The sequence below is a fragment of the Microcaecilia unicolor genome, chromosome 1 (genome assembly GCF_901765095.1).
Source record: "Microcaecilia unicolor chromosome 1, aMicUni1.1, whole genome shotgun sequence".
NCBI classification, from domain to species: Eukaryota; Metazoa; Chordata; class Amphibia; order Gymnophiona; family Siphonopidae; genus Microcaecilia; species Microcaecilia unicolor.
The window spans coordinates 2,984,625-3,000,084 of NC_044031.1; the positions used below are offsets into that span (position 1 = coordinate 2,984,625).

The 15,460-nt window shown below is 50.3% G+C and overlaps 1 protein-coding gene across 1 annotated transcript in view; it reads left to right on the plus strand.

The window, feature by feature from the left end:
* Positions 1-15,460, plus strand: part of LOC115461903 — a 149,321-nt gene that overhangs the window by 86,400 nt on the left and 47,461 nt on the right. Inside the window, exons 10-11 of the mRNA XM_030191962.1 lie at positions 3,405-3,647; positions 5,616-5,714. Of these exons, the coding sequence (XP_030047822.1) occupies positions 3,405-3,647; positions 5,616-5,714 (342 nt within the window). The remainder of the gene's footprint in view (positions 1-3,404; positions 3,648-5,615; positions 5,715-15,460) is intronic.

Sequence of the window (15,460 nt, forward strand, 5' to 3'; positions counted from 1 at the left end):
AGACAAACAGAACTTGACAAGCAGGAACCAGGAAACAAGCAGAACTTGGCAAGCAGGAACCAGGAGACAAACAGAACTTGGCAAAGCAGGAACCAGGAGACAAGCGGAACTTGGCAAAGCAGGAACCAGGAGACAAACAGAACTTGACAAGCAGGAACCAGAAGTGGAACTTGGCAAGCAGCAACCAGGAGACAAGTGGAACTTGGCAAAGCAGGAACCAGGAGACAAGCGGAACTTGGCAAAGCAGAAACCAGGAGACAAACAGAACTTGACAAACAGGAACCAGGAAACAGGCGGAACTTGGCAAGCAGGGACCATGTGACAAGCAGAACTTGGCAAGCAGGAACCAGGAGACAAGCGGAACTTGGCAAAGCAGGAACCAGGAGACAAGTGGAACTTGGCAAAGCAGGAACCAGGAGACAAGCGGAACTTGGCAATCAGGAACCAGGAAACAAGCGGAACTTGGCAAAGCAGAAACTAGGAGAGAAACGGAACTTGGAAAGCAGGAACCAGGAAACAGGCGGAACTTGGCAAGCAGGGACCATGTGACAAGCAGAACTTGGCAAGCAGGAACCAGGAGACAAGCGGAACTTGGCAAAGCAGGAACCAGGAGACAAGCGGAACTTGGCAATCAGGAACCAGGAAACAAGCGGAACTTGGCAAAGCAGAAACTAGGAGAGAAATGGAACTTGGAAAGCAGGAACCAGGAGACAAGTGGAACTTGGCAAAGCGGGAACTAGGAGACAAGCTGGGCTTGGCAAATCAGGAACCAGGAGAGAAGCTGGGCTTGGCAGAGCAGGAACCAGCAAGAACCAGGAGATAAGCTGGACTTGGCAGAACAGGAACCAGGAGACAAGTGGAACTTGATAATCAGGAACCAGGAGGAAACAATTGCAAAAACACTCAAGGTAGGACTGAGCTCCCTAAAAAGCGCTCAGCCCTTGATGATGCCCAGACATCCCGACACTAGTCCTATATCCAGTGGGCTGCCATGCACGCCCTAGGATGCAGAGAGGATGCCGTTGCAAGGCCTCCTCAGTAAGTCTGTTGGGGTTGGAGCTGGAGCCATGACGGAGCCATGACTTATCCCATCTACTCTTTCTTCCCCTCTGGTCCACCCATTGCCTCTCTGTCCTCCCTACTTGCATCCCATGTCTTCTTTCCTCCCTACTCATGTCCCCTCTTTCCTCCCCTCTTCTCCACCCCTTGCCTCTCTCTGTTCCCTACTTGTGTCCTATCTCCTCTTTCTTCCTCAATCTCTTCCCATTGCCCCTCTCTCCCCACATCCCATCTCCTCTTTCCTTCCATTGCCTCTCTCCCCCACCAGATTCCTTCCATTTCTTCTCTCATTCTTCTCCCCTCCCATGCTGCTTCCATCATTTTTCTCTCATCCCACTGCTTGTCTCTTATCCTTTTCCTTCAGTGCTTCTCTTCAGGGCTGTAACTGGGTGGGGGTGGGGACTGAGAGGGGCAACTGTACCAGGATGGAAAGCCCTCTGTGTGTGTGTGTGTGGGGGGGGGGGGGGGGCAGAGAGATGGCTGAAATACAGCTGTAGTCTGGCAGTGTATGAAAAGGCTGAAAGATCGGCACTATTATTCTAATATTTAGGACTTGGGGGAGAAGGAAGAGGGTAAAAAAGGACCGGGGAGTAGGGGTAAGAGGAAGAGAGAAGTGTGGATCCGGGTGAGAGCAGGGGGGCACAAACACTTCCTGCTGCCCCATATGCTAAACCTATCTTGCTATAGCTGTGCATCTGCATTTCTCTTCTACCCCTTCCCCCTCCCATTAATTCTTTTTTTACCTTGTTCTCCACCTCTTGTCTTCTTACCTCCACCACTTGTTCATTCTCCCATTTTCCCATCGCTTATCCTCGCAAAACGCTGCTTCTCCCACACCCAAGTTTATTAAGTGTTTGTTACACCAGCCAGGGGCTTAAATACTAATACAATAAGTGAAAAGGGTAACATAGTAACCTAGTAAATGACGGCAGAAAAAGACCTGCACGGTCCATCCAGTCTGCCCAACAAGATCAACTCATATGTGCTACTTTTTGTGTATACCCTACTTTGATTTGTACCTGTCCTTTTCAGGGCACAGACTGTGTAAGTCTGCCCAGCACTATCCCCGCCTCCCAACCACCAGCCCCGCCTCCCACCACCGGCTCTGGCACAGACTGTATAAGTCTGCCAAGCACTATCCCCGCCTCCCAACCACCAGCCCCGCCTCCCACCACAGGCTCTGGCACAGACCGTATAAGTCTGCCCAGCACTATCCCCGCCTCCCAACCACCAGCCCCGCCTCCCACCACTGGTTCTGGCACAGACCGTATAAGTCTGCTCAACACTATCCCCGCCTCCCAACCACCAGCCCCGCCTCCCACCACCGGCTCTGGCACAGACCGTATAAGTCTGCCCAGCACTATCCCCGCCTCCTGCCACCGGCTCTGCCACCCAATCTCGGCTAAGCTTCTTAGAAGTAGTGAGAAGAAGAGGGATAAAGAGGAGAGGGAAGAGGGGAAGGAGGGAAGGGTAGAATGGGTGGGAGTTGTAGCCTGCAGGGATTGCTGACAGACCCCTAGCAAAGAGATTGGGGACTACAGTAGATTTAAGTGAAGGTGTCTTTAACGAAGAAAATTTATCTAACGAGGACTGGGTAAGCAGATGGTGGGGCAAAGCAATCCAGAGGCTGGTAAAGGAGAAAATACCTTGATGAGTGGTGTCATACTTAATTTGTCTACAAGACCTTGTAGAGAGGATCTCAGAGCACCTGGAGGTCCCCATTCACTTTCACTTTACTCCCTTTCCTCCCCGCATGGATTCACTTCACCCCCTCTCTTCTGCTGTTGCTTCTGTCTCCCCCACCACAGCCCCTTAACCTCTTCTTTCTTTGCCCCAGTCCTGCCCACAGCTCCCTCATTCTTCTGTCTGCGACTTTCACAACTGTTTTGCATTTTCCCCCTCCAAAATGTATTCTTTTTGTCACTAATGTCTCTTTTCCAATCCTCACGACTTCCTCATATGTCTCTCAGGCCATCTTTCATTCTTGTTTCCAGCAGTCACAGGAACAGCAGTGTCTCCTCTTAGTTCTCTCTTTCTGTATAACTCCTGGCAATCAGTCAGCTTGCAGTCTCTCCTGACAGCTGTCTGTTTCTATATAGCTCCTGGTGATCAGTTAAGCATCTATCTCTCCTCTCACTTCTATTTCTGTGGTTCCCTGCATCAGATGCTCAGCAGTCTCTTCTCTCACTTCTCTCTTTGCAGCTCCCAGCATGTAGTTCTTCAGCAGTCTCACCTCTCTTTGCAGCTTCCAGCATGCAATTCGTCAGCAGTCTCTCCTCTCACCTCTCTTTGCAGCTCCCAGCATGCAGTTCTTCAGCAGTCTCTCCTCTCACCTCTCTTTGCAGCTCCCTGCATGCAGTACTGCAGCAGTCTGTCTTCGCTGACTCCAGAGCTGGCCGAGCATCTCATCGCGTACATGGTCCAGGAGCGGATCCTGCGGCCGAGAATTCTGGAGCTCTTCTTTGGCTGTCCGATCCTGAAGATTGTCCTGAATTGTTATCCGTATGCCACCAATGAACTCCTGAGACAGCTGCAGGCGTTCCAGAGCTTAAAGCACCTCAGCCTGGTGTCCTGCCCCCTCATTACAGGTACAGCCGCAAAGATGAGAGACCTGACCCCTTGGGGCCACTGCTGGCTTCAGGGGCCCAGCACCGAGGGGGTAAGAGTGTTCTCGTTCCTGATTCCAGCCAGAGAGCAGTCTGTTCTGGTGGAGGGAGGGAAAAATGCTTCTGCATTAGAATTAATCCTCTTTGTTTTGTTGTCTTGTCTCTGCTTTCTGCTCTGTTACAGTTACTCAGGGTTGCCAAATAAAAAAAAAAATTCCCACACAAAACAGCCCAAAACCCGCCCAAAACCGCAGACACTCCACCCCCTTCCGTCATCACCCCCACCCCGCTGTCATCAGCCCCACCCCTTCCGTCATCACCCCCGCCCCGCCATCATCAGCCCCGCCCCACCATCATCAACCCCGCCCCTTCCGTCATCACCCCCACCCCGCCGTCATCAATCCCGCCTCTTCCATCATCAACCCCGCCCCCGCCGTCATCAGCCCCACCCCTTCCGTCATCACCCCCACCCCCGCCGTCATCAACCCCGCCCCCGCTGTCATCAGCCCCACCCCTTCCGTCATCACCCCCGCCCCGCCATCATCAGCCCCGCCCCACCATCATCAACCCCGCCCCTTCCGTCATCACCCCCCACCCCGCCGTCATCAATCCCGCCTCTTCCATCATCAACCCCGCCCCCGCCGTCATCAGCCCCACCCCTTCCGTCATCACCCCCGCCCCTTCCGTCATCACCCCCGCCCCTTCCGTCATCACCCCCACCCCCGCCGTCAACTCCACCACCGCAGTCATCAGCCCCACCCCTTCCGTCATCACCCCCGCCCCCGCCGTCATCACCCCGCCCAATACGTCAGCAAACCCCGCCTCTGTCGCCATTAGCCCCACCCCTCCGCTGGCCGAAAAACCGCCCCAAAACCCACACAGAAAAAACAAAATGAGCCCAAAAAACCGCAACCCACCGCAGGCAAAAGTTTCCCGCGGCGGGTTGCGGAAAACCGCCCGATTGGGCGGGAAAACCACCCATCTGGCAACCGTGCAATTACTGCTCCCTGTTTTATTGTGTGTGTGTGTGTGTGTGTGTGTGAGGGACGTAGCCAGACCTCAACGGGAGGGAGGGAACCAGAGCCCAAAGTGAGGGGGCAGCTGCATGATGGTACCTTATCTCTAGGGGTTCCCCAACCCCCACAAGCTGAAGCGTTTGTCCCACGCTGGTCTCGCATCGCCTGCCCTGCTCTGCTGTCAGTTGTGCCGTGAACACTCATTTTAATGAAACCGAGTACGTGCGAAGTGTCGCGCACGCTCAGTTTCAATAAAACGAGCGTGCACGGCACGACTGAGAAGAGCAGGGTAGGCAATACAGTGAGGCCAGCCAAACCGGGGATCCCAGAGCCAATTTGGAGAAGGGGCCCAGGCCCCCATAGTCCCCCATAGCTTCACCACTGGTGTGTGTGTGTGTATCAGTGGGGGGATGTTTTTGTCTCTCTTCTTTCTGCTCTGTTACAATTAGTTCTCCCTGTTTTATTATTTTGCCTTTGAGCTGCTCTTTGCGGTTATAGAGGTCTATAAAATAAAAAGTGGAGTGGAAAAGATAGATATGGAGCATCTGTTTACGCTTTCGAAAAACACTAGGACACGGGGACATGTGATGAAGCTGGAGTGCAGTAAGTTTAAAACAAATAAGAGAAACTTTTTCTTTACTCAGCGCGTAATTCGACTCTGGAATTCGTTGCCAGAGAATGTGGTTAAGGCGGTTAGCTTAGCAGAGTTTAAGAAAGATTTGGACGGCTTCCTGAAGGAAAAGGTCATAGAATGTTATTAAATGGACGTAGGGAAAAATCCACTATTCCTGGGACAAGCAGTACAAAATGCTGTGCTCCGTGGATCTTGTTGGGTGATTGTGACCTGGATTGGCCACTGTCGGAGAGAGGGTGCTGGGCTAGATGGACCTTTGGTCTGTCCCAGTGTGGCGATGCTTTTGTCTTTGTTTTGCAGATCAAGGAATGGTCGTGGTGAAACACCTGCAGAAACTTCAGTACCTCAACCTGTGTGCGTGCATGAGGCTCACGGACACAACTTTGCACTGTGTGAAAGGTACTGCGTTCCCCCTGGCACCTCCCCTCCTGTGTGTTATCATGTGTCTTAGACCAGGGCCTTTACTAGTTTTCTAACGGGGGGGGGGGGGGGGGGGGGGGGCTAATTTTTTATGAAAGCTTCAGCAAGAGAACTGGGACCGGCACTGGACAAAGGCTCTGGCACCCGGGAAAAGGAGGGGAGAGTCTCCGTCCAAATTGCTCTTGCTAAAAATGAACCAGAATCAGATGTCAACAATTGTTTTTCTTTTGTTTGAAATAAGCTTGTTTGCTGTGTTTTTATTTTGATTTCAAGCCAGAGAAGACTCTCTGACCAGCTCGTTTCTTTTCACTCTCTGTCTGTCAGAGGGTATGTGTGTACCCTTCCCCCAGTCCCGTCTCTGATACCCTCCCTCTCGTTCCTGCAGCCCGACTCCCCCACCGCACATTTTCTTTCTGAAACTACATCTCCCTACAACCCTATCCCAGCCAATTGGAAACTGATTACGGGAGTTCAACTCGGCACACGTTACCATGCTCGTTAACTACTACTACTACAAATCATTTCTATAGCGCTACCAGTCGTACGCAGCGCTTCACAATTGAACGTGAAGAAAAGACAGTCCCTGCTCAAAAGAGCTTACAATCTAAATCAGGACAGACAGACGGGACCAATAGGATAAGGGTAGGACAGACAGAAGGACACATAGGGAAAGGGACTATTGAAGAGAGGAAGACAAGAAAAAGCGTTAAAAAGTAAAAGAAAGCTTGGTGGGTTATGGGCTCAACTGGCCAGGCCATGGTTATCTGGAAGGACTGGTTGCTAAAAGATGACTTCTGACCTGGACTGGCCACTGTCGGAAATGGATACTGGGCTAGATGTAACTCTTATGTTCCTATTGACACATAAGGAAAGGACTCACATGTCCTCATCCAGCTTTCAGTTTGTTTGTTTATTTATTTGTTGCATTTGTATCCCACATTTTCCCACCTATTTGCAGGCTCAATGTGGCTTACATTGTTCCATAATGGCGATCGCCATTTCTGGAATGAGAAATACAGAGTTATATTGCATTAAGGTTCGTAGGTGACAGAGAGGGGGATAATCGAACGGGAGCGCCCATCTCTAAGGACGGCCCCGTAAAGGAGAGGGGCAACCCTTATTATCGAAACAAGATGGACGTCCGTCTTTCATATCGATAATACGGTCGGGGACACCGAAATCATGAAATTTAGGTCGACCTTAGAGATGGTCGTTCTCGGTTTTTGGCCAAATGACCAAATCCAAGCCATTTGGTCTTGGGAGGAGCCAGCATTTGTAGTGCACTGGTCCCACTAACTGAATGGAAAAAGCCCTTCCCTTAACGATCTTGCAGTTGAGGACGTCCTTCCCTGTGACGGCAGTTGAGGAAGTCCAAAATGCGGATGTCTCTTTGAGGACATCCACGCCCCCGCCATGCCTCCGACACCCTCCCCATTCATCCATGTGGATTTTGGATCACAAGGAGCAGCAGCAGTGGGACCCAAACCGTTCACCTCCAGACCGCAAGACCAGTGCTCCAACCACCAGGCCACTCCGCCACCCCTCCACTGTACTCCCCTGAAATTTGGCTGTCCCTGTTAACTTCATTTTTTTAGTTCTGAGAGGAACTGTAGGTTTCTGATGTCGTTTAGTTTTGCCAGTATATATATTACTGGGGATAAATATTTAAACTAGAAGAACAGATCCCAGAGGAACAAAAGAGAGAAGGTGTGAAGAGTTAGAAGGTGCTTAAAGTCTGGAAACAGTATGTAAATTCCAGGAAGCCCTTGACACACTGCACTGATTCACTCTGCTGAACTAACACTACTCCAAGAAGAGTGCTGGAGAGACTTTGTTGTGAACACTGTGCTCCTGCTTGATGTGATTTAGAAGATTTTTATGATTTATAAGGACTATAATTTGAACCTTTAAGGACGATATCTAAGACACAAGTGGAAGATTTGAAATTGAGGAAACAACAATTGGGGAGCATGTACACAGATTATGGATATATAGAAATGTGCCCACACAAGGTTTATGTGAATGGGTGGTGAAGTGAAGGGTGTGACTGGGCAAGTTCCGGAACTTACACAGCATAAGTGGTTTTATGTGATATATGTATTGTAATAAAAGAAATTAAATATTTTAAAGGAAGAACGTTTTTTGTGATATAACTTTAGTTTTGCCAACCACTTATTTCTCTCAGAGATTTTAAATACATTTCTGTGATACACCCACACCCTTATCAGTTTATCATCTGTAAGCATGGAGGACTCCAACTGTTTAAATATTACAGCAACGCTGAAAATGAACACACACGTTCCGTAACAAATATTGAGACCGACTGAATTTTAGTTTTGGCTTCAGCTGAAACTAACCGTCCCCCCCCCCCCCACGTCCACTCGTTGCCTTCTCCAAAGTCCTCCCCTGGCCTACCTTCAGGTGGTCGAGTGGCTCTTTGGAGCAGGAGCAATCCTGAGTCACTCCTGCGCATCCGCTGTGGGAGGTCCCAGCAGCTATTTTGAGATTGGAACTGGTATGCACAGGAGCAATCCCTAGTGGCTACTGCCCATACTGGTTCCAATCTCAAAATGGCTGCTGTGACCCCTGCGGCAGTCTTGACAGGCTGCCATGGGAAGGCACAGCGGCCATTTTGACTGCATAGGTAGAATGGGCTGGAATGACCCCAAAGAACCACCAGATGCCAGGGCGTCCAAAGGTTGGCCCGGGTAGGGCCTGTGGGTAGTTGGAGGTGGATAGTCAGCCTGATTTCTGCCCGGGAGGGGGCAAAGGGACGTTCTCTCTGGCAGGCAGATGGGGGTTGGGGGACTCGCTCTTTGCTGGGAAGGGGAGGAGCAGAGCGACAGTTTTGCTTTTGGCCAAAATTGAGTGGCTAATTTCATGATCTAAATGAAATCACCAACGAGATCAACCAAAGCCTCCAAATAATGCACACCTGGGCAGATGCATTCCAACTAAAACTTAACGCAGAAAAAACACAATGTCTTGTACTCACCTCACAGCATAACACAAAAAACTTCTCCACCATAATCACACCATACTGTTCTCTTCCTGTCTCACAAAACTTGAAAATTCTTGGAGTCACCATTGATCGAAACCTCACTCTCGATGCCCACGTGAAAAACACGACGAAAAAGATGTTCTACTCCATGTGGAAACTTAAAAGAGTAAAACCTTTCTTCCCGAGATACATCTTCCGTACCCTGGTACAGTCAATGGTAATAAGTCATCTGGATTACTGCAACGCACTATACGCGGGCTGCAAAGAACAGACTATCAAAAAACTCCAAACTGCCCAGAATACTGCCGCCAGACTCATATTTGGAAAAACTAAATATGAAAGTGCAAACCCTTAAGAGAGAAGCTCCACTGGCTCCCACTGAGGGAACGCATTACGTTCAAGATCTGCACGATTGTACACAAAATCATTCACGCAGACACCCCAATCTACATGCTAAACCTTGTGGACCTACCTCCAAGAAACGCCACAAGATCATCCCGCAAATTTCTCAACCTACTCTTCCCCAGTTGTAAAGGACTAAAATACAAGCTGATACATGCCACTACCTTCTCTTACATAAGCACGCAATTATGGAATGCATTGCCCACAGACCTGAGAACAATCGACGAAACAACTATCGCAAATCTCTGAAGACATATCTCTTCAACAAGGCCTACAATGGGAACCTATAACCACACTAATCCACCTCATCAACCCAATCAGTTAAGAAAGCTCACCTTCTATAATTACCCCCCTAATCACTCCCTTCCTTCTTCTTTCTCCCCTTACTTAATCTCTGCACAAAACTAAATGTATCTGTTATCCTGTAATGACAATGTTATCAAAATTATGTAAGCCACATTGAGCCTGCAAATAGGTGGGAAAATGTGGGATACAAATGCGATAAATAAATAAATTAATTAAAATCTGCAGATTTGGTTTTGATCAAAACTGACAACTGTGGTTTTGGTCATCCTCTAAATAAACAATCCACTTTAATAAATGGCAGTGGTTTTCTCTCACCCCTGACCCCCTCGTTGTCTGGCATAACTCCCTCTGTGAGTCCAGCATCTCTTCCTCTGTTCCAAACCCTAATCCAGTGTCCGTGTCTTCTCTCTCTCTCTCCCCTGACCCCCTCGTTGTCTGGCATAACTCCCTCTGTGAGTCCAGCATCTCTTCCTCTGTTCCAAACCCTAATCCAGTCTCTGTGTCTTCTCTCTCTCTCTCCCCTGACCCCCTCGTTGTCTGACATAACTCCCTCTGTGAGTCCAGCATCTCTTCCTCTGTTCCAAACCCTAATCCAGTCTCTGTGTTTTCTCTCTCTCTCTCCCCTGACCCCCTCATTATCTGGCATAACTCCCTCTGTGAGTCCAGCATCTCTTCCTCTGTTCCAAACCCTAATCCAGTCTCTGTTTCTTCTCTCTCTCTCTCCCCTGACCCCCTCGTTGTCTGGCATAACTCCCTCTGTGAGTCCAGCATCTCTTCCTCTGTTCCAAACCCTAATCCAGTCTCTGTGTCTTCTCTCTCTCTCTCCCCTGACCCCCTCATTATCTGGCATAACTCCCTCTGTGAGTCCAGCATCTCTTCCTCTGTTCCAAACCCTAATCCAGTCTCTGTTTCTTCTCTCTCTCTCTCCCCTGACCCCCTGGTTGTCTGGCATAACTCCCTCTGTGAGTCCAGCATCTCTTCCTCTGTTCCAAACCCTAATCCAGTCTCTGTGTTTTCTCTCTCTCTCTCCCCTGACCCCCTCGTTGTCTGGCATAACTCCCTCTGTGAGTCCAGCATCTCTTCCTCTGTTCCAAACCCTAATCCAGTCTCTGTGTCTTCTCTCTCTCTCTCCCCTGACCCCCTCATTATCTGGCATAACTCCCTCTGTGAGTCCAGCATCTCTTCCTCTGTTCCAAACCCTAATCCAGTCTCTGTTTCTTCTCTCTCTCTCTCCCCTGACCCCCTGGTTGTCTGGCATAACTCCCTCTGTGAGTCCAGCATCTCTTCCTCTGTTCCAAACCCTAATCCAGTCTCTGTGTTTTCTCTCTCTCTCTCCCCTGACCCCCTCGTTGTCTGGCATAACTCCCTCTGTGAGTCCAGCATCTCTTCCTCTGTTCCAAACCCTAATCCAGTCTCTGTGTTTTCTCTCTCTCTCTCCCCTGACCCCCTCGTTGTCTGGCATAACTCCCTCTGTGAGTCCAGCATCTCTTCTTCTGTTCCAAACCCTAATCCAGTCTCTGTGTCTTCTCTCTCTCTCTCCCCTGACCCCCTCGTTGTCTGACATAACTCTCTCTGTGAGTCCAGCATCTCTTCCTCTGTTCCAAACCCTAATCCAATCTCTGTGTCTTCTCTCTCTCTCCCCTGACCCCCTCATTATCTGGCATAACTCCCTCTGTGAGTCCAGCATCTCTTCTTCTGTTCCAAACCCTAATCCAGTCTCTGTGTCTTCTCTCTCTCTCTCCCCTGACCCCCTCGTTGTCTGGCATAACTCTCTCTGTGAGTCCAGCATCTCTTCCTCTGTTCCAAACCCTAATCCAGTCTCTGTGTCTTTTCTCTCTCTCTCCCCTGACCCCCTCGTTGTCTGACATAACTCCCTCTGTGAGTCCAGCATCTCTTCCTCTGTTCCAAACCCTAATCCAGTCTCTGTGTCTTCTCTCTCTCTCTCTCCCTTGACCCCCTCGTTGTCTGGCATAACTCTCTCTGTGAGTCCAGCATCTCTTCCTCTGTTCCAAACCCTAATCCAGTCTCTGTGTCTTCTCTCTCCCCTGACCCCCTCGTTGTCTGGCATAACTCTCTCTGTGAGTCCAGCATCTCTTCCTCTGTTCCAAACCCTAATCCAGTCTCTGTGTCTTTTCTCTCTCTCTCCCCTGACCCCCTCGTTGTCTGACATAACTCCCTCTGTGAGTCCAGCATCTCTTCCTCTGTTCCAAACCCTAATCCAGTCTCTGTGTCTTCTCTCTCTCTCTCTCCCTTGACCCCCTCGTTGTCTGGCATAACTCTCTCTGTGAGTCCAGCATCTCTTCCTCTGTTCCAAACCCTAATCCAGTCTCTGTGTCTTCTCTCTCTCTCTCTCCCCTGACCCCCTCGTTGTCTGGCATAACTCCCTCTGTGAGTCCAGCATCTCTTCCTCTGTTCCAAACCCTAATCCAGTCTCTGTGTCTTCTCTCTCTCTCTCCCCCTGACCCCCTCGTTGTCTGACATAACTCCCTCTGTGAGTCCAGCATCTCTTCCTCTGTTCCAAACCCTAATCCAGTCTCTGTGTCTTCTCTCTCTCTCTCTCTCTCTCTCCCCTGACCCCCTCGTTGTCTGACATAGCTCCCTCTGTGAGTCCAGCATCTCTTCCTCTGTTCCAAACCCTAATCCAGTCTCTGTGTCTTCTCTGTCTCTCTCCCCTGACCCCCTCATTATCTGGCATAACTCCCTCTGTGAGTCCAGCATCTCTTCCTCTGTTCCAAACCCTAATCCAGTCTCTGTTTCTTCTCTCTCTCTCTCCCCTGACCCCCTGGTTGTCTGGCATAACTCCCTCTGTGAGTCCAGCATCTCTTCCTCTGTTCCAAACCCTAATCCAGTCTCTGTGTCTTCTCTCTCTCTCTCCCCTGACCCCCTCATTATCTGGCATAACTCCCTCTGTGAGTCCAGCATCTCTTCCTCTGTTCCAAACCCTAATCCAGTCTCTGTGTTTTCTCTCTCTCTCTCCCCTGACCCCCTCGTTGTCTGGCATAACTCCCTCTGTGAGTCCAGCATCTCTTCCTCTGTTCCAAACCCTAATCCAGTCTCTGTGTTTTCTCTCTCTCTCTCCCCTGACCCCCTCGTTGTCTGGCATAACTCCCTCTGTGAGTCCAGCATCTCTTCTTCTGTTCCAAACCCTAATCCAGTCTCTGTGTCTTCTCTCTCTCTCTCCCCTGACCCCCTCGTTGTCTGACATAACTCTCTCTGTGAGTCCAGCATCTCTTCCTCTGTTCCAAACCCTAATCCAGTCTCTGTGTCTTCTCTCTCTCTCTCTCCCTTGACCCCCTCGTTGTCTGGCATAACTCTCTCTGTGAGTCCAGCATCTCTTCCTCTGTTCCAAACCCTAATCCAGTCTCTGTGTCTTTTCTCTCTCTCTCCCCTGACCCCCTCGTTGTCTGACATAACTCCCTCTGTGAGTCCAGCATCTCTTCCTCTGTTCCAAACCCTAATCCAGTCTCTGTGTCTTCTCTCTCTCTCTCTCTCTCTCCCCTGACCCCCTCGTTGTCTGACATAGCTCCCTCTGTGAGTCCAGCATCTCTTCCTCTGTTCCAAACCCTAATCCAGTCTCTGTGTCTTCTCTCTCTCTCTCCCCTGACCCCCTCATTATCTGGCATAACTCCCTCTGTGAGTCCAGCATCTCTTCTTCTGTTCCAAACCCTAATCCAGTCTCTGTGTCTTCTCTCTCTCTCTCCCCTGACCCCCTCGTTGTCTGACATAACTCCCTCTGTGAGTCCAGCATCTCTTCCTCTGTTCCAAACCCTAATCCAGTCTCTGTGTCTTCTCTCTCTCTCTCTCCCTTGACCCCCTCGTTGTCTGGCATAACTCTCTCTGTGAGTCCAGCATCTCTTCCTCTGTTCCAAACCCTAATCCAGTCTCTGTGTCTTTTCTCTCTCTCTCCCCTGACCCCCTCGTTGTCTGGCATAACTCCCTCTGTGAGTCCAGCATCTCTTCTTCTGTTCCAAACCCTAATCCAGTCTCTGTGTCTTCTCTCTCTCTCTCCCCTGACCCCCTCGTTGTCTGACATAACTCCCTCTGTGAGTCCAGCATCTCTTCCTCTGTTCCAAACCCTAATCCAGTCTCTGTGTCTTCTCTCTCTCTCTCTCCCTTGACCCCCTCGTTGTCTGGCATAACTCTCTCTGTGAGTCCAGCATCTCTTCCTCTGTTCCAAACCCTAATCCAGTCTCTGTGTCTTTTCTCTCTCTCTCCCCTGACCCCCTCGTTGTCTGGCATAACTCCCTCTGTGAGTCCAGAATCTCTTCCTCTGTTCCAAACCCTAATCCAGTCTCTGTGTCTTCTCTCTCTCTCTCTCCCTTGACCCCCTCGTTGTCTGGCATAACTCTCTCTGTGAGTCCAGCATCTCTTCCTCTGTTCCAAACCCTAATCCAGTCTCTGTGTCTTTTCTCTCTCTCTCCCCTGACCCCCTCGTTGTCTGGCATAACTCCCTCTGTGAGTCCAGCATCTCTTCCTCTGTTCCAAACCCTAATCCAGTCTCTGTGTCTTCTCTCTCTCTCTCCCCTGACCCCCTCGTTGTCTGACATAACTCCCTCTGTGAGTCCAGCATCTCTTCCTCTGTTCCAAACCCTAATCCAGTCTCTGTTTCTTCTCTCTCTCTCTCTCCCCTGACCCCCTGGTTGTCTGGCATAACTCCCTCTGTGAGTCCAGCATCTCTTCCTCTGTTCCAAACCCTAATCCAGTCTCTGTGTCTTCTCTCTCTCTCTCCCCTGACCCCCTCATTATCTGGCATAACTCCCTCTGTGAGTCCAGCATCTCTTCCTCTGTTCCAAACCCTAATCCAGTCTCTGTTTCTTCTCTCTCTCTCTCTCCCCTGACCCCCTGGTTGTCTGGCATAACTCCCTCTGTGAGTCCAGCATCTCTTCCTCTGTTCCAAACCCTAATCCAGTCTCTGTGTCTTCTCTCTCTCTCTCCCCTGACCCCCTCATTATCTGGCATAACTCCCTCTGTGAGTCCAGCATCTCTTCCTCTGTTCCAAACCCTAACCCAGTCTCTGTTTCTTCTCTCTCTCTCTCTCCCTTGACCCCCTCGTTGTCTGGCATAACTCTCTCTGTGAGTCCAGCATCTCTTCCTCTGTTCCAAACCCTAATCCAGTCTCTGTGTCTTCTCTCTCTCTCTCTCCCCTGACCCCCTGGTTGTCTGGCATAACTCCCTCTGTGAGTCCAGCATCTCTTCCTCTGTTCCAAACCCTAATCCAGTCTCTGTGTCTTCTCTCTCTCTCTCCCCTGACCCCCTCATTATCTGGCATAACTCCCTCTGTGAGTCCAGCATCTCTTCCTCTGTTCCAAACCCTAATCCAGTCTCTGTTTCTTCTCTCTCTCTCTCCCCTGACCCCCTCGTTGTCTGGCATAACTCCCTCTGTGAGTCCAGCATCTCTTCCTCTGTTCCAAACCCTAATCCAGTCTCTGTGTCTTCTCTCTCTCTCTCCCCTGACCCCCTCGTTGTCTGGCATAACTCCCTCTGTGAGTCCAGCATCTCTTCCTCTGTTCCAAACCCTAATCCAGTGTCCGTGTCTTCTCTCTCTCTCTCCCCTGACCCCCTCGTTGTCTGGCATAACTCCCTCTGTGAGTCCAGCATCTCTTCCTCTGTTCCAAACCCTAATCCAGTCTCTGTGTCTTCTCTCTCTCTCTCCCCTGACCCCCTCGTTGTCTGACATAACTCCCTCTGTGAGTCCAGCATCTCTTCCTCTGTTCCAAACCCTAATCCAGTCTCTGTGTCTTCTCTCTCTCTCTCTCTCTCTCCCCTGACCCCCTCGTTGTCTGACATAGCTCCCTCTGTGAGTCCAGCATCTCTTCCTCTGTTCCAAACCCTAATCCAGTCTCTGTGTCTTCTCTGTCTCTCTCCCCTGACCCCCTCATTATCTGGCATAACTCCCTCTGTGAGTCCAGCATCTCTTCCTCTGTTCCAAACCCTAATCCAGTCTCTGTGTCTTCTCTGTCTCTCTCCCCTGACCCCCTCATTATCTGGCATAACTCCCTCTGTGAGTCCAGCATCT